This window comes from Pristis pectinata, chromosome 8, assembly GCF_009764475.1.
Source record: "Pristis pectinata isolate sPriPec2 chromosome 8, sPriPec2.1.pri, whole genome shotgun sequence".
NCBI lineage: Eukaryota > Metazoa > Chordata > Chondrichthyes > Rhinopristiformes > Pristidae > Pristis > Pristis pectinata.
Genome location: NC_067412.1, coordinates 8,266,389 through 8,285,113, shown reverse-complemented (window position 1 = coordinate 8,285,113; position 18,725 = coordinate 8,266,389). Strand labels below are relative to the sequence as shown.

Genomic DNA, 18,725 nt, shown 5'->3' with positions numbered 1-18,725 from the left:
TTTCCAGCATCTGTAGTTTTTTGCTTTTCAGCCTGTAGTGTGGTTTTGGAGCAGTTCTCCCTGATTGCCTGTAAGCTCCAACCACCATCTGGAATAACTGATCTAACCACCATCACATGTTGCTTGTGCTGTATGTGAGTTGGCTGCTGAGTTACAACCCACTAAAAACATAATTCGTTGTCTGTAAAGCACAGTGGGAGGCACTGTGCTTGGGAGAAGTGTTGTAGAAATGCAAATCATTCTTCTCGTTGATATTAGCGGGCTGCCGTGGAAGGTGTCAGTGGGAGCTGTTAAGGCTATGATCGCACTTGACACTGGTGCTGAAAGTAAATCCACACCTACCGCGCCCAATGCTTTGATCGACATGAAGTACCCAGTGGCAAATTAATCTCAGTTTGGAACTCATTAAAACATTTCCATGGTAAAGATACTGACAGCAGTTCCATTAAAGGGAAACAGAACTTGCTGCCTTCCTGCCCTTCTGACAACTGCTGTTCACGACTTTGTGCCAAAACAGTCTCTCACTACTTCAAATATGTCTCCTTTCCATTTCTCTGCCATACCAATTGGCTGGTTGTCAACTCTCCTGTGGGAGAGGGGAATCTTGTCGGAATATTCAGTCACAATTATGTGATAAGAAACCTTTTATTCATTCAAGGGATGTGGGGTCCACAGGCTGAGCCAGCGTTTAATTGCCCATCCCTAGCTGCCCTTGAGAAGGTGATGGTGAGCTGCCTTCTTGAACTGCTGCAGTCCTTGAGGTTTGGGTACATCCACAATGTTGTTAGGGAGGGAGTTCCAGGACTTTGACCCAGCGACGGAGAAGGAACAGTGATACACTTCCACATCAGGATGGTGTGTGGCTTGGAGGGCAACTTCCAGTTGGTGGTGTTCCCCATGCTTTTGCTGCCCTTGTCCTTATAGCTGGTAGAGGTCATGGGTTTGGAAGGTGCTGCCTAAGGAGTTTTGGTGAGTCGCTGCAGTGCATCCTGATGGTACAAACTGATGCTACTGTGTGTTGGTGGTGAAGTGAGTGATTGGTTGGGGATGGGGTGCCTATCAAGCAGGCTGCTATGTCAACCTTCTTGAGTGTTGTTGAAGCTGCATTCATCCAGGCAAGTGGGGAACATTCCATTACATTCCTGACTTGAGCCTTGTAGATGGTGAACAGACTTCCGGAAGTTAGGTGGTGAGTTACTTGCGGCAGGATTCCCCGCCTCTGACCTGCTCTTGTAGCCACATTGTGTACGTGGCTGCTCCAGTTCTTTTTCTGGTCGACGGTAATCCCCAGGATATCGATAGTGAGAGATGCAGTGATGGAAATGCCATTGAATGTCAGAGGGTGAGAGTTGGATTTTCTCTTGTTGGATATCATCACTGCCTGGCACTCGTGTGGTTCAAATGTTACTTGCCACCCATCAGCCCAGGCTGATACTTTAGTTATTTGCATGCAGTTGTAGTGCTGAGGGAGTGCTACACTGTCAGAGATGCCTCGTTCTGAGTGGGACATTAAACCAAGGAACTGTTTACCCTCTCAAGTGCATGTAATAGATTCCAATGTTGAAGAAGAGCCAGAGGCATTATATTATCAGTGTCCCAGCCAATACTTATCCTTCAATAAACATTACTACATCCGATTATTTTCCCATCATCAACTTGTTGGTATGAATAAATTGAATATGGAACATAGAACAGTACAACACAATACAGGCCCTTTGGCCCACTGTGCTATACTGTTCTCTGTTCTATTGGATGCTATATTTCCTATATTACTTCAAAGGTACTTCATTGGCTGTAAAGTAACTTAGGATACTCTGAAGGAAACATGAAAGAAACTATAAAAGAAAAGAATTCCTACTTTTACCTGCACTGCAGGTTAGGGTAACTATTCAGTGCTTTTCTTTGTGAGAGAAGATGTTCTTTAAGGTAATGTTCACAAAACAGATATTATGTGAAGACTGGCTTTGAAAAGACCGCTACCTCAGGATGAGCGAATTACTTCTTCATCAATTAAGTTCATCCCTTGTTATAATGTAGGACAGATGGCAGCCTATGGCGCACAGCAAGCTCCCACAAAAATTAAGGTGATCATCTCCAAAACAGAGTCAAAATTCTGAAACCACTGCCTGAACTGGGTATGCAAGTGATGAGAAGGTGCCAATACCACCTGCTCTCTTGGAATGTGAAGAGAATTGAGTTCTGCTAATGCTTCTGAGGATAGATGGGTAGAACTCGTTCCTGGGAGAGGAGTGCAGTTTAGAGTGCCTGGCCCTTTAAATACTGTTAGTGCACTCCAACTTCAGTCTGAATATAACAGAAGCACCAGAATCACAGACTGGGACGTCTGCATCCGGCTTTAACAAGCCAATGACAGAAGGCATAAACTACGGATTTGGAACCTGGTTGCAACAGGGATTTATCGAAGCCAGTGCCAGCAATCAAATGAGCGACGCAGAAGAAATTATGCTGTGCCAAATTTTGAATGAATGTTTGAAATTAAATTACTTGTTTGCGGATATGAGTGTCAGCAGAAGGCTGGCGTTTAATGCTCATACTTAGTGCTCTCAGAAGCCATAGAAAATGTACATCATGGCCTGTTGTGTACGTGTGGTTCTCAGCCTCCTTATTGAACCACTGGTAGCAATTTTGATACAGCTGTATAGTTAGCTCATTGCGAAAGGCAGCTAAGTGACATCTGGAGATGCACTTAGCCCCGAATAAGAAAGGCCAAAAAATTTCATTCCTGAGCAAACAATAATAAATCTATGGGTCTTTCTGGCAATCCCATGATTGAAGATCTTTATTTCAGATTTTCTTTAATAAATCTGAATCCATATCTTCAAGCTGCTGCTATGAGGTTTGAACTATCATTCCCTTCAAAATGTTAGTGCATACTCAAATGTTTAAAATAGCATCTTCAGTTTGTTACTAGCTAATTTTTGTTTGAGATATGCAAGATATTTTGTTTAGTTTTCTGAAAATTAACAAAAAGACTGTAAATGCCAGAAATCTGTTCTAAGGTCTCAGATCTGAAACTGTAACTCTGTTTCTCTCTCCACAGATATTCCCTGAGCTGTTAAGTGTTTCCAGCAGTTTCTGTTTTTATTTTAGAATTGATTTTACTGTATGTGATAAATACAATGAATATTGGGTATATAATCTGTTGCAGTTCTGGGAGAAAGAATCTAGATGCTTCATGATAATAGCACTTTGAATTATTCAAGTGATCTGCTCAGCCTCCTCCTTTCTGCTCTCCATAAAGTAAAACTAATCCAAAATTCTTGTTTACGTATCCTTGCTCATGCAGTTCCCCTGGACCCAAGATGTGACTAATAAAGAAATCTTATCTTATCCAATAGCTTTCAGAGGCGAACCACAGCATCTGGGTTCTGTATTCTATAAAATAAAGCATGAAGTGTTGAACAAACTTGTCAAAGATCAGAAGCTCCAATGAACATGATTTTTTATTTCAATGACCCCTCAAGTTTGATTCTGAGAACTTTTGCAAATAACGTTGGTATTGGTATTGGTTTATTATTGTCACTTGTATCGAGGTACAGTGAAAAACTTGTCTTGCATACCGATCGTACAGGTCAATTCATTACACAGTGCAGATACATTGAGTTAGTACAGAGTGCATTGAGGTAGTACAGGTAAAAACAATAACAGTACAGAGTGAAGTGTCACAGCTACAGAGGAAATGCAGTGCAGGTAGACAATAAGGTGCAAGGGCACAAGGTAGATCATGAGGTCAGAGTCAATCTCATTGTATAAGGGAACCGTTCAATAGTCTTATCACAGTGGGATAGAAGCTGTCCTTAAGCCTGGTGGTATGTGCCCTCAGGCTCCTGTATCTTCTACCTGATGGGAGGGGAGAAAAGAGAGAATGAACCGGGTGGGTGGGGTCTTTGATTATGCTGGCTGCTTCGCCAAGGCAGCGAGAGGTAAAGACAGAATCCAAGGAGGGGAGGCTGCAACCCAGAGAGCAGTCAGAGTCATAGAATTATACAGCGTAGAATCAGGCCCTTCAGCACACTGTGTCTGTGTCAACTATCACGCATCTATCTATACTAATCCCATTTACCAGCATTTGGTCCACAGCTTTCTATGCCTTGGCAATTCAAGTGTTCATCCAGATACTTCCGAAATGTCTCTGCCTCCAGCACTTCTCAGGCAGTTTGTCGCAGATTCCATCCACCCTCTCGATAAACTAGTCCTTCCTCAGATCTCCTCTAAACCTCCTGTTCCTTCTTAAGACACCTCTGAACCATGCCCTCTGGTCTTAGACACCTCTACTATGGGGAACAGTTTTCTCCTTTCTTCCCTACACCTCATAATTTTGTACATGTCTGTCAGGTCCCGCCTCAACCTCTTCCACGCCAAGAAAAGCAAACACAGCCTATCCAGTCCTACTTCATAACTGAAGTCAAACACCTGACACGGTACTTAAAGAGGTATCAGACTTCAGGTAGTAATTAACCTTTCACAACCTTTATTACACATATTAAAGGAAATTAAGAAAAGATTCCGACTGTTCACTCAGTTAGAGGTAAAAGGTCCCGTGAACTGTACTTACAGACATGACAGTTTTAAAGCTACAGTTACCCATTTTCAACCAATACTACATATGTCAAGTTTATTGTCATGTGCACAATTGCAGTGAGGTACAGGTACAATGAAAAACTTGCTTGCAGCAGCATCACAGGCACACAGGTACGGACAACACACAGAATATAAATTACCCATAAATTATACATAAATTATACAAGACAGCAAAAAGAGAGAAGAAAAAAGACTGCAAAGCAAGACAGTGCAAAAAAGAAAGACAATTAGAGACAATTCCATGGTAGTGCAAGACGTGGTCCATAGTGTTCCATTGCTGAGGTGTTAGGGTTTTGCAGATTGGTTCAAGAACCTGATGGTTATAGGAAAGTAGCTGAACCTGGTGGTGTGGGGCTTCAAGCTTCTGAACCTCCTGCCTGATAGTAGCAACGAGAAGAGGGCATGACCCGGATGGTGGGGATCCTTGATGATAGATGCCACCTTCTTGAGAAGGCACCTCCTATAGATTGTAAAAAGATTTTGGCTGCTCCCTTATTTGGATGCAAAAGATCCCATGACCTGATTTTGAAAATCAAGGGAATTTTCGCCAATGTCCTGGTCAATAATTTTCCCTGCATAAACATGACAAACTTGAGTGCTTGCCATGTACAAATTAGCAGCTGCACATTTTACATTGCAACAGAAACTGCATTGCAGAAGCATTTCACTTGTTCTAATCTAAATCACTTCAAAGCATCATGGAAATGGAACAGAAACCAAAAAAGGAACAAAAATGTTTCTAGAATGTTGTTTTATTCTGGATATCTAGCATCTGCAGTTTTTTTATTACCACAGGAGAGCAAATGTGTAGCTCTTTCTTTGGAATATGCCTGAAAAAAGATGACGAGGTTTGGGGTAAATGCAGGGGTAGAGGGATGAGCTGATTATCTTTTCCAAATGCAGGTCCTATGGCCTGAATGGCCTGTATTTTCTGAGGTCAAATTTTCTATGTTTACTCAATCCCACTTCTATTTTTTTGTTTTTCAGAGCTTCTGGGATCTGCAAAGAGAGTGAATGTGAACTATCAAGACCTAGATGGGTAAGTGGATCTGCTAGTAAAGTCCCTGAGAATTTCAGGCTCAGGGTGCAGTGTGAATTAAATTTAGCTTTGTAGCTTGAGCCAGAACTAATCAGAGAACAATTTAAGACTCGGGAATTAGATTTATTGGAACACTTTAAGTGTGACTGTCATACTTAATCTGACGTTCAGCATTTTCCACACTTCACTGCAGCAACAAGGTTATGCCCTGAATTTGTTTCACACTGCAAAGTCTTCATGGGGATGAATGTGTCAACGTTTGTCTGTTATTATGAATGCAGAAAGCCAGAAGATATGACATAGTGGCAAACCAGCTTCCCTTTATAAGGAATAAATAGACCAGCACTGCCTAGTGCAAGAAGTATTGCAATATAATTGGACATGTGAACTAATGATTTGAAGTTTTCAGTCAACAACAAAGCAATGGCTGTCAATCCAGAAGAGAACTTCCCACAAAGACCTAATGATCTCTGTGGAGCGCACTTCTTTTTTGGATTTTAGCTGACCAAAGGGTGTCCTTCACCGAGTTGATGACCTTCCAGCAGCACTTGATGTCCAGCTCGGTGTGTGTGTCCCTGGGAACAGCCTGTAGATCAGAGAGTCCCCTGTTACGCAGCTGCTGGGGATGAACCAGGACACGGACCCTTGCATCCATCTCCACATCCTGTTAACAAATCCACAGTCTGCAAAGAGGTGGGTGACCATTTCTTCCCCACCGCAGCCATCCCGAGGGCAGCGTACATTGGGGGTAATATGTTGTCTGTAGAGGAAAGTTCTGTCTGGGAGGGCAGTATGCTAGATGCTGTAGGCATCCTATGGGCATCTGAGGAATGGTTCCACGATGCTGCACCTCATCTCTGACTAGCTTCCATTCGGAGTTAGGGTAACCTACAGGATAAATTAGAAGCTGTTCTATCTGTGATGCCTCTGGTACAACCAAGATCACTTCAACTTCAGTCATTAAGCTGCCAGACTCAGACATGGCTTGCATACACGCGCTTTCATAGGCTGTGATCCAAGTGAAGCATCACTGAATGCTCCACTGATGCATCCGAGAGATTGGACCTTACACTAAACATCGACAAAGCAAAGGTCCTCTGCCAACCTGCTCCCTGCTGCACAACACCTCCCTCCCACAATAAATGTACACAACAAGACTCTGGAGCCACCTCTCAGCGAAGGCGGACATCGATAATAAGATTCACCATCACCTGCAGTTAGCCAGTGCAGGCTTTATCTGTCTGAGGAAAAAAACATTTGAAGATCAAGATGTCAAACCCAGCTATAAGCTCATATCACAGTCAGGTGAAGTGGCATAGTGGTGCAGCTAGTAGAGGCTGCCTCACAGTTGCTGATGATCTGGGTTCAATCCTGATGTCTGGTGCTGCCTGGGTGGAGTTTGTACATACACCCTTTAACCACGTGAGGTTCTACCAGGTGCTCCGGTTTCCTCCCACATCTCCAAAGATGTGCAGTTGGCAGGTTAATTGGCAGTTGGGAGTTGATGACCCAGGAAATAAGTTAGAGAATGGAACTGATGGGATTGCTCTGAGAACGAGCATGGACTTGATAGGGCGATGACCTTCTACATCATAAGAAGTACGAGAAACAAAACATGGGACCCCAGAGCATTGGCCTCAGGAGTTCAAATCCCATCATATCAGTGGGGAATTATAAATTCAATTAAATAAATCTGGGATTAAAAAAAAACTAGTACCTGTAATAATGACCATGGAACTGCAGGAATGTTGTTAAAAAGCATCTGGTTTACTCATATCCTTCAAGGAAGGAAATCTGCCTTCTTTACCTGGCCTGAATTTGGCTTTTAACTGCCTTCTGAAGTGGTACAACAAACCCTTGGGTTCAGAGACAATGAGGGATGTACAAAAGAAGCGCTGGCCTTACCCACACCCCCATCCCATGAAAGAATAGAATGAGGATCATGGTAAGAGAACAATTCATCTTTTGTGAATATATTGTAATCGTGCTTCATTGGTGCAGATTCACTTCTGCAGTTAAGATTAGTCATGGGACTTACACTCCAACATCCCACTCAGCTCACATTTCTGATCATCTTCTTTGGAGAAAAAAACACTATTAATTCTCAGGACGTGCATGTCCCTGTGAACGCTGGCATTTATTGTCCACCCCACATTATTCCTGAACTGAAGGAGCAGTGATGAGTCAAACCCACTGAGGGTCTGGAGTCACAAATATGTTCAAGCAGGCAAGGATGACAGATTTTCTTCCCTAAAGGGTAGTGAACAGCTTAGGTTCTTAAGAGCATCCAGTAGTTCATGGTTACCGAGATTAACTTTAATTCCAAATGTATTTATTCACTTGGATTTAAAAACCAAAGCCACAACAGTGGGACTTCAACGCACACCTGATCGATGGTCTTGAACTCTGGTTGCCTGTCCAGCTAGTTAACCATTGCACTTCACCGTATCCATGAGGGGGACGTGAATGCACTGGAGAGGGTACAGAGGAAATTCACCAGGGTGTTGCCTGGGATGGAACGTTTCCGTTACGAGGAGAGACTAGAGTGGCTGGGTTTGTTCTCCTTGGATTGGAGGAGATTGAGGGAGAACCTGGTGGAGGTATACAAAACCAGGAGGGGCATAAATAGGGTGAATAGTGAGAAACTTTTCCCCATAATATAGACGTCTAAAACCAGAGGATAGAGGCTTAAAGTGGGGAGGAAGAAGGTTAGAGGGAATCTGAGGGAATAAAATCTCACCCAGGGGGTGGTTGCAATCTGGAAAGTACTGCCTCAGGAGGCAGTAGAGGAAGGTACATAGAACACAGAACATGGAACACTACAGCACAGTACAGGCCCTTCGGCCCACAATGTTGTGCTGACATTTTATCCTGCTCTAAGATCTATCTAATCCTTCCCTCCCACATAGCTCCCCATTTCTTTATCATTCATGTGGCTATCTAAGAGTGTCTTCAGTGTCCCTAATGTATCTGCCCCCACAACCTCTGCAGGCAGTGCGTTCCATGCACCCACCACTCTCTGTATAAAAAAACTTACCCTGATATTCCCCTTATACCTTCCTCCAATCACCTTAAAATTATGTCCCCTCATGTTAGCCATTGTCGCCCTGGGAAAAAGTCTCTGACTGTCCACTCGATCTATGCCTCTCATCATCTTGTGCACCTCTATCAAGTCACCTCTCATCCTTCTTCTCTCCAAAGAGAAAAGCCCGAGCTCACTCAACCTATCCTCATAAGACATGCTCTCCAATCCAGGCAACATCCTGGTAAACCTCCTCTGCACCCTTTCTAAAGCTTCCACATCCTTCCTATAATGAGGCGACCAGAACTGAACACAATACTCCAAGAGTGGTCTAACCAGAGTTCTATAGAGCTGCAATATCACCTCACCTCTCTTGAACTCAGTACCCTGACTAATGAAGGCCAGCACTCCATACACCTTCTTAACAACCCTATCGACCTGCGTGGCAACCTTGAGGGATCTATGGACGTGAAGCCCAAGATCCCTTAAGGTTCCTCTACACTGCTAAGAGTCCTGCCATTAACCTTGTATTCTGCCTTCGAATTCGATCTCCCGAAGTGTATCACTTCACACTTATCCGGGTTGAACTCCATCTGCCACTTCTCAGCCCAGGTCTGCATTCTATCAACATCAAAAACAGTGTCATTTATTACACGGAATTTTCACTCCGGGACCAAACAATCAGCAGCCTCTCAAAATTACACGGGTTACTCCTGCCAGACCTTACACGGGTTACTTCAGCCGGTAAATAATACTCTCATAATGTTTAATAAGTATCTGAACGGGCACTTGAATTGCCAAGGTACAGACCAGGTGCTGGTGAATGGGATCAGTATAGATCTGTGCTTGATGTTCAGCGTGGGTATGGTGGGCCAAAGGGCCTATTTCTGTGCTGTATGACTCTATGAGTCAATGACAGATGGCTAGTTTCTGCCTCAAACATACAGGCTAGTTTGCAATTTTGTCTTCAAAGGCACTCAGAGCCAACAAACATCAGTGTGTCTACTTCAGGAACAGTAGGAATCAAGAGTACACCTCACACAGGGATATCCGGCAGTTAAAAGGGTAAGCCTACCAAAAATGGAAGCGCAGGAAGAAAAATTGGATTTATAATCCACACTCTCCCCCCTCCCCGAGTGCTCCACAGATAACTGGCCATCTGCTGAAGACACGAAGGCACCCATTGACATCAGCCCATCAATTAAACCAGCCACAGATCACGCTGGTTAAATCACTGCTTGGTGTTGTGGAAGTCCGGTTTGGCCAAATCACTTTTCTTCAGCTGTTGCCAACCACTAGAAAGAGGCAGTGATGAATTCCTTAGCAGCTGGGTTCCCTACCAGCAAATGTTCCTCAAACACAAGAGGAATCCAGCACCCCCTGCCTGATTCAGAAGGAAAACAAACCTCTCTGAATCGAAACATTAACAGACAGCGTGCATCTGAAATGTCCCTTCACTTTTCCAATCTGTTAACATTCTGCCAAGCGATATCATAATTTAGGAAGCATAAACATGTTTATATTACCAGAATGAATGTTTCTTTCTTTCAATCAAACGGCGTGGCTCAGCATGCCTTCAGTCGTCTGATTCTTTAGCCTCAGTAAGATTTGCAATGCATAGCAGTGAGGTCGATTGCTTGTGTCTCCAGGGTAACACCTGTGATGACCTGCTTTTAATATTGTGACAGTATTTCTCACATCAAGTCCTATGCAGCTGAAACAAAGGCTTTTTATTTGTAGTTAGAACTTTAGAATTGCTTCTGGTTATGGGTTTACTGTCGGAATTTCTCCCTAACATCAACATTTACCAGTGGTTGGTAGGGAGGGGTATAAGATTAGACGAGATCCTCTCACTGTCAATAATGAGCCAGAACTTGAAATCACCTCAGGTCTGCTTTCAATGGTGATTTCACTCCCCTGTCTAAATTTTTGATAATGAAGGAACTTGCATTTGTGTAGCACCTTATGCAATCTCAGGATGTCCGTGAGGACTTCACAGCCAGTGTGGTACAGTTGAAGTGCAGTAACTTTTGTATTATGGAAGTACTCAGCAAGCACTCTGTAGATGTAATAAAGTGCATGCAGGATGTCCACTGGTTAAGTACGCAAGCAGTGACATGATAGCACAACTTATTTAACATGGGATAAATCTCACTTCAATGCTAAGCAATGTTTAGGAAGTATGAATGTATTTATAATACTAGAATGAATGTGTTTGCATTTCTTTCAATTGAGCGGTGTGGGTCACCATGCCTTCAATGGTCCATTCATTTAAGTTGTCCAACGGACAGCAAACTCAGATAAAAATTGACACTGAACCAAAGCAGGTGTTAAGACAAGTGACTGAACACCTCTCCAGGGAAAAGTCAAGATCTAAAACACTGTGTATCCACAATATTCTACTTGTCATTTCCCTTTTCTTATGTGTGTCAACTTCAGGGGATATTATTCTGTATCTTTACGAACTGCAAGAGTGGCAGACATCTTGTCTAAAATTATACATTTCCTAAAATTATTTAGATGTAGTAAGTGCATACAGAATGTCCACTGGTCAAATAAGCAAGCAGTGACATAATAGTACAAGTTAATTAATATGGGATAAATTATTGGTAATGCAAACCTGTGGATTCATGCAATCACTTCTAGGAATCAGAGTATAGGAGTCCAATGGGAAAGTGGTACATGCCTGCCTGTGGAGGCTTTATCTCTCTCGGGGAAAGGAGACATCAGTTAATCATTACAAAGGGCTTTGTTCAGAGTCTAAGGCAGTCCCGTGGGTGAACATTCAAGGGATATGGGAATAGTATAAGAAAGTGAAAGGTCAAGGATCAGCCGTAATCTTAATGAATAGTGGAGCAGACTCAAAGGCCAGATGGCCTACTCTGTATTTTTATGATCATCTCTGGGGACCAGGAAGAATTTTGAATGAGCTTTGCACGAAAGGTAGAATCATCTTGTGCAATTTCCATCCACTGTGTTGACGCAGCCGTCAGTAGCTCGGCAGGTAGTGCGCTTGCCTAGATATTTGTCCATGAGCTTAAGTTCTGCTCATGGACAAATATCTAAGCTGTTCTCCTGACTATCACTGAGAGATGCTGATCTCTTTGGGGGATATGTAAAACCAAGTACCATGTGATCTCTTTGGGGGATATGTAAAACCAAGTACCATGTGTCTTCTGTTGTGGTGATCTGAAGCTTCCATTTCAGGGGAACGGCAGGATGGCCTTCAATCAGTGAATGAAAATCAGTTTACTGATCCTCAACTTATTGCTGTTTGTAGGAGCCAAGTTTCTTCTACATTTCAGAAATGTTTCATTGGCTATAAAATGTTTTTGATGTATTGGGTTCTTGAAAAGGTGTTATAAAATGCAATTTCTTATGTGTGGGATAATCCTACAGTTTAACCCTAACAAGAAGTGACACTCCTCAAAGGGGCACTTTTACATCTTCCCTCCCCTTACGCCAGGTTATATTTGCCTGTTGCGTCCTGCTCTGTTTCCCAAGACCACAAGAAATTGCAGAGAGTTGTGAACGCAGCCCAGTCCATTACGCAAACTAGCCTCCCGCCCCCATTGACTCTGTCTACTCTTTCCCACTGCCTTGGGAAAGCAGCCAACATAATCAAGGACCCTTCCCACCCTGGACATTCTTTCTTCTCCAACCTCCCATTGAGCAGAAGATACAAAAACTTGAGAGCATGTGCCACCAGGCTCTATACCGCTGTTTTAAGACTCTTGAACAGAGCCCTGATATGCTAAAGATGAATTCTTGATCTCTCAGCCTACCTTGTCATGGCCCCTGCACGTTATCTGTCTACTTGCACTGCACTTTCTCTGTAACAGTAACACTACATTCTGCATTTTTCTTTCCTTTCGCACTACCTCGATGTAACTATGCATGGAATGATCTGTCTAGATGGCATGCAAACAAAAGCTTTTCACTATATCTCAGTATATGTGGCAATAATAAACCAATTACCAATCAGATCACACTCGCGGATGAACGCCAGCTACAACCTCCATACATTTGTGATCTTAATCCTGCCTTTGAGATATCAGAAGGTTTCCAGTAACGCCACCCAGTTATTACATATGAAGCCCTTTGGAATTGTTTCTAAAGTGCTGGAATCTGCCCACCACCTCCCTCTGTCGACTCCTCAATACTTTAGAGCATCATATCAGACCCCTTTTTTATTAAAAATATGAAGAAAGTTTGTTAAACCACAAACAAGCAAACAGAAACATTATTGTATGACTCATTTAACATGAGAAAACTAACATCTAATTTCTTTACTTGGTAATGGGCATTTATGCACTAAATCGGTAAACTGATTTATTATTGTCACATTACTGAAGCACAGTGAAAAACCGTTTTGCATGCCATCCATACAGCTCATTTCATTGCAACGGTGCATTGAAGTAGTACAAGGGAAAACAATAACAAAATGCAGAATAAGGTGTTACAGTTACAGAGAAAGTGCAGTGCAGGCAGACAATAAGATGCAAGGCCATAATCCACCCACCCTGGACATTCTCTCTTCTCCCCTCCCTCATCAGGCAGAAGATACAAAAGCCTGAATGCACATACCACCAGGCTCAGGAACAGCTTCTATCCCGCTGTTGTAAAACTATTGAACGGTTCCCTCGTACAATAGATGGACTTTATCACAATCTACCTCATTATGACCTTGTACCTTATTGTGTACCTGCACTGCACTTTCTCTGTAGCTGTGGCACTTTATTCTGCATTCTGTATTGTTTTACCTTGTGCAACCTCAATGCACTGTGTAATGAATTGGTATTCAAGACAGGTTTTTCACTGTATCTTGGTACAAGTGACAATAGTAAACCAATTCCAATTCGAATAACGAGGTAGATTGTGAGGTCAAGAGTCCATTTTATCGTACTGCGAAAGCGTTCAATAGCCTTATAACAGTGGGATAGAAGCTGTCCTTGAGCCTGGTGGCACCTGCTTTCAGGCTTTTGTATCTTTTACCTGATGGGAGGGGGGAGAAGAGAGAATGTCCAGGGTGGGAGGGGTCTTTGATTATGTTGGCTACTTCACTGAAGGTGTGAGGTGGAGACAGAGTTCATGGAAGAGAGGCTTGTTTCCATGATGTGCTGAGCTGTGTCCACAACTCTCCGCAATTTCTTGTGGTCTCAGGCAGAGCAGGTGCCATACCAAGCCATGATACATCCATATAGGATGCTTTCTATGGTGCATCGATAACAATTGGTGAGGGGGGTGTAGCGGTTAGCATAACGCTTTACAGCTCCAGCGACCCAGGTTCAATTCCGACCACTGTCTGTAACGAGTATGTACGTTCTCCCTGTGTCTGCATGGGTTTCCTCCAGGTGCTCCAGTTTCCTCCCACATTCCAAAGACGTGCAGGTTAGGAAGTTGCGGGCATGCTACGTTGGCGCCAGAAGTGTGGCGACACTTGCGGGCTGCCCCCAGAACACTACGCAAAAGATGCATTTCGCTGTGTGTTTCGATGTACATGTGACTAATAAAGATATCTTATCGAAGGGGACATGCCAAATTTCTTTAGCCTCCTGAGGAGCTGGTGTGCTTCCTTAGCCATGGCATCTATGTGGTTGGACCAGGACAGGATATTGGTGATGTTCACTCCTAGGAACTTGAAGCTCTCAACCCTCTCAATGTCAGCACCGTTGATGAGAACAGGAGTGTATACACCGCCCCCGTTTTTGAAGTCAATGATGAGCTCTTTTGTTTTGTTGACATTGAGGGAAAGGTTGTTGTCATGACACCATGCCACGAGTACTGCACATTCTTGCATCAATTCTTAGCATCAAGGGAATTGGGGATCAGCAAGGAACATGGTACCGGTTGGGCCTCAATCATATTGAATGGTGGAGCAGGCTTGGCCTACTCCTGCTTCGAGTTTTATGTTCTAACTAACAGAGATCCTTTTCCACACAATTCCAGACCCTTTATTGTTAATTCAGCTGACAACAGAGAGAGCTGCTGGTGTCCTTTTGCCTGCTGCCATGGCTTGCTCAGGTTTTTGGTCATTGGATTCAAAAATCTTTGGTGCTTCGCTCAAAGTTGAATAAATGGAGTGTGTCTGTGTCCATTAGGAGCTTGGTTTTATCTCACAACCCTTACAGTTCAAAGACCAGCTCAAACTGAACACACAACTAATACATGACCAGGCAGGAAATAGAGGGATACCAACCATGTGCCAGCAGATGAGATTGGTTTAGATTGGCATCGTGGTTGGCATAGACATCGTGGGCAAAGAACCTGTTCCTGTGCTGTACTGTTCTCTGTTCTGTGTACATCAAGTTAATCTGGGACAGGGGTTTATTTGAAGACACAAGAGACTACAGATGTTGGAATTGGTATTGGTATTGGTATTGGTTTATTATTGTCACTTGTACTGAGGTACAGTGAAAAACTTGTCTTGCATACCGATCGTACAGGTCAATTCATTACACTGTGCAGTTACATTAAGTTAGTACAGAGTGCATTGATGTAGTACAGGTAAAAACAATAACAGTACAGAGTAAAGTGTCACAGCTACAGAGGAAGTGCAGTGCAGGTAGACAATAAGGCACAAGGTCACAACAAGGCAGATCATGAGGTCAGAGTCCATCTCATCGTATAAGGGAAGCATTCAATATTCTTATCACAGCGGGATAGAAGCTGTCCTTGAGCCTGGTGGTACGTGCCCTCAGGCTCCTGTATCTTCTACCTGATGGAAGAGGAGAGAAGAGAGAATGACCCGGGTGGGTGGGGTCTTTGATTATGCTGGCTGCTTCACCAAGGCAGTAAGAGGTAAAGACAGAGTCCAAGGAAAGGAGGCTGGTTTCTGTGACGCGCTGGGCTGTGTCCACAACTCTCTGCAGTTTCTTGCAGTCCTGGGCAGAGCAGTTGCCATACTAAGCCATGATGTATCCAGATATGATGTTTTCTATAATGCATCTGGAGCAACACACAATATATTGGAGAATGTCAGCGGGTCAAGCAGCAACTGCGGGGAGAAGGGAATTGGAATTGGATTTGGTTTATTATTGTCACTTGTACCAAGGTACAGTGAAAAACGTGTCTTGCATACTGTTCGTACAGATCTATTCATTACACAGTGCAGTTACATGGAATTAGTACAAAGTGCATTGAGATAGTACAGGGTAAAAACAATAACAGTACAGAGTAAAGTGTCACAGCTACAGGGGAGTGCAGTGCAGGTAGACAATAAGGTGCAAGGTCAAACAAGGTAGATCATGAGGTCAAGATTCTATCTCATCGTGTAATGTCCATATCATCGAATTGCCAATGTTTTGGGTCGAAACCCTGCATCAAGGGGAACGGAGTTTTATTTGTTTTGCTGATGGGTCTTAAACTCCGTCTGTGGTTCAGACACCCTTGCCCCAGAGTCAGGAATTTGTGGGATCAAGTCCCAATCCAGAGACCGATGGATAGGTATCTCAGCTGACACATTGGTGCAAGACTGCACTGTCAGGACTGCTGTTCTTTGGAAGCCGTATTAACGCTGAGGTGCATGTGAAAGATCCTAATGCTTTATTTGGAGGAGAAGTAAGTGATTTTTTTGTTTTGCCAATGACTTGGTCAATAATTCCTAATGAACCTCGCAAAGGGTATGGCCTGTCTTACCTTCAGCTGACGTGGCAGGTGAAAGGCTAGAAAGGTTTGGGGCTGAAACATTTTAACCACCATTAGCTTCTGCTCTAGACAAGTTTCAGTGGAAAACCGGATAATTAATTCACCATAATTATACAAACTCCAGTAATCCGGTATCTGATTATTCAGAAACCCTGATGGTTCGGCATCTGGCCTTACTGGGGCCAGTTTTCCACACCCCCTTTCAAACTCATCAGAGCTCCATTTAAGGTTCTCCTTAAACTCACTGGGTTCACTGTAAAATCTGTTCTATTTTCAGCACAACATTGTGGGCTGAAGGGCCTGTTCCTGTGCTGTACTGTTCTATGTTCCATGTTCTAACTCACTGGGCTCACTGTAACATGTATTATATTACTGTGTAACATCTGAAAAAAGTGAATTAAAATTTTTTTGGGGTATTAATAGGAATAATATCCAATAGTCCAGAAAATCTGCCAAAGTCTTGAGGGTGCCGGATTCTCAGACTTTCACGGTACACCATAGTACATGCCCAATTTGACATTGTTATTGGTTTATTATTGTCACATGTACCAAGATACAGAGAAAGCCTTTGTTTTGAATGCCATCCATACAGATCATTTCAAAACATAAATACATCGAGGTAGTACAAGCAAAGAGCTATAACAGAATGCAGAATATAGTGTTACAGTTATAGTTACAGAGAAAGTACAGTGCAGGTAGACAATAAAGTGCAAAGGCCATGAAGAGGTAGATTGTGAGGACAAGAGTTTATCTTTAATGTACAAGAGTTCTGTTCAAGAGTCTTACAACGGAGAATTCAAAGCTGTCCTTGAGCCTAGTGGTGTGTGTTTTCAAGCTTTTGTATCTTCTGCCCAATGGAAGTAGGGAGAATGTCCAAGGTGAGGCAAGTGTAGACAGAGTCCATGGAGGGGAGGCTGGTCTTTATGATGTACTGAGCTGTATCCACAACTCTCTGCAATTTCTTCCGATCTTGAGCAGAACAGTTGCCATACCACGCTGTGATACATCCAGATAGGATGCTTTCAATGGTGCACCTATAAAAATTGGTAAGGGTTAATGGGTACATGCCGAATTTGACCCTTTTTTATATAAACATTTATTCGCTAAAAGCACTACAAAAAGACAACCAGTGTTAATACACTACATCTAATACAGAAAAGAAGAAATTAAGCAACGACATCCTACAGTAGAGAATGCAAACTAATACTAACGAAACACACACGCAACACTACACCCGTTAATGCAACATGCAACACTTCAAATAAGAATCGTGTTTGTACCGTCCACGACACACGCGATCCCCTGATGGGCCCACCGAGCGTGGAACTCAGCCAGGGTGCCCGCAGAAACCGCGTGCTCCCTTTCTAAACACACCCGCGCGCGCACGTAACCACAGAAGACGGGTGGGCAGGCAGACCGGCCAGTACCCTCGGCCGCCCGCTGCCGCGTCCTGTGGATGGCCAGCTTGGCCAGTCCCAGCAGAATACCCACCAGGAGATCCTCCGCGCGCCCCACCTCACACCGCACCGGGTGCCCGAATTTGACCCTTCAGCACCCTGACCAACCAACACCCTGGACCTTTATTCCTTCCATGCTCTGTGTAAGTTTCCAATAAGTATTTAATTGAACATTGAGTATAGGAGTTGGGACGTCATGTTACAACCATACAAGTTGCTGGTGACACCACACTTATTGTGCACAGTTCTGGTCACACAGCTAAAGGAAGGATGTCATTAAGCTGGAAAGGATGCAGAAAAGATTCACAAAGATGTTACGGGGACTGGAGGGCTTGAGTTATAAGAGGCAGGAGAGGCTGGGATCTTTCCCCCTGGAGCATGGGAGGGTGAGACGTGATCTTTTAGAGGTATATAAAATCATGAGGGGCATAAGTAAGGTGGATGGTCACTTTTCCCCAGGGTAGGGGAGTCTAAAACTAGAGGACGTAGATTCAAGGTGAGAAGGAAAAAATTTTAAAGGGACTTGAGGGGAAACCTTTTGCACACAGAGGATGGTGGGTATATAGAAAAATTGGGAAAAAGAGCCTGTTTTCGTGCTATAAAACTCTATGACTATGTACATGTTCAGCAATTAACAGGGGGAGCTTTGCGAAGCAGCAGAGCTGAATGAATTGTTCACAAATTAAACAAATACAAACTCCAGATCTCTTCACAGGAAACTGTAACCTACTTGAGGAGCACTAAGGCATGATTCAAAATCATTAAATGGAGCCAGGCACAAAGCCATGTGGAAGGAAATGACTGGGAATGGTGCTGAAAACTTGCTTAACATTTTCAAGGGCTCTGTTTATAGAGAGCAGACACTAAAAGCAAACTTAATCTGATTTTATTTATGGGACATAAATGAGTGATTTATAAATCCAACACTAAAAAGGAGCAAAATCATTGGGAACGTTTA

The 18,725-nt window shown here is 43.3% G+C and overlaps 1 protein-coding gene across 3 annotated transcripts in view; it reads left to right on the top strand.

The window, feature by feature from the left end:
- The window catches only part of caskin1 (CASK interacting protein 1), a 563,705-nt gene that overhangs the window by 337,706 nt on the left and 207,274 nt on the right, over positions 1-18,725 (top strand). For all 3 annotated transcript variants that reach the window (XM_052021715.1, XM_052021714.1, XM_052021713.1), the window contains exon 2: positions 5,590-5,641. In XM_052021715.1, coding sequence (XP_051877675.1) covers positions 5,590-5,641 — 52 coding nt within the window. The remainder of the gene's footprint in view (positions 1-5,589; positions 5,642-18,725) is intronic.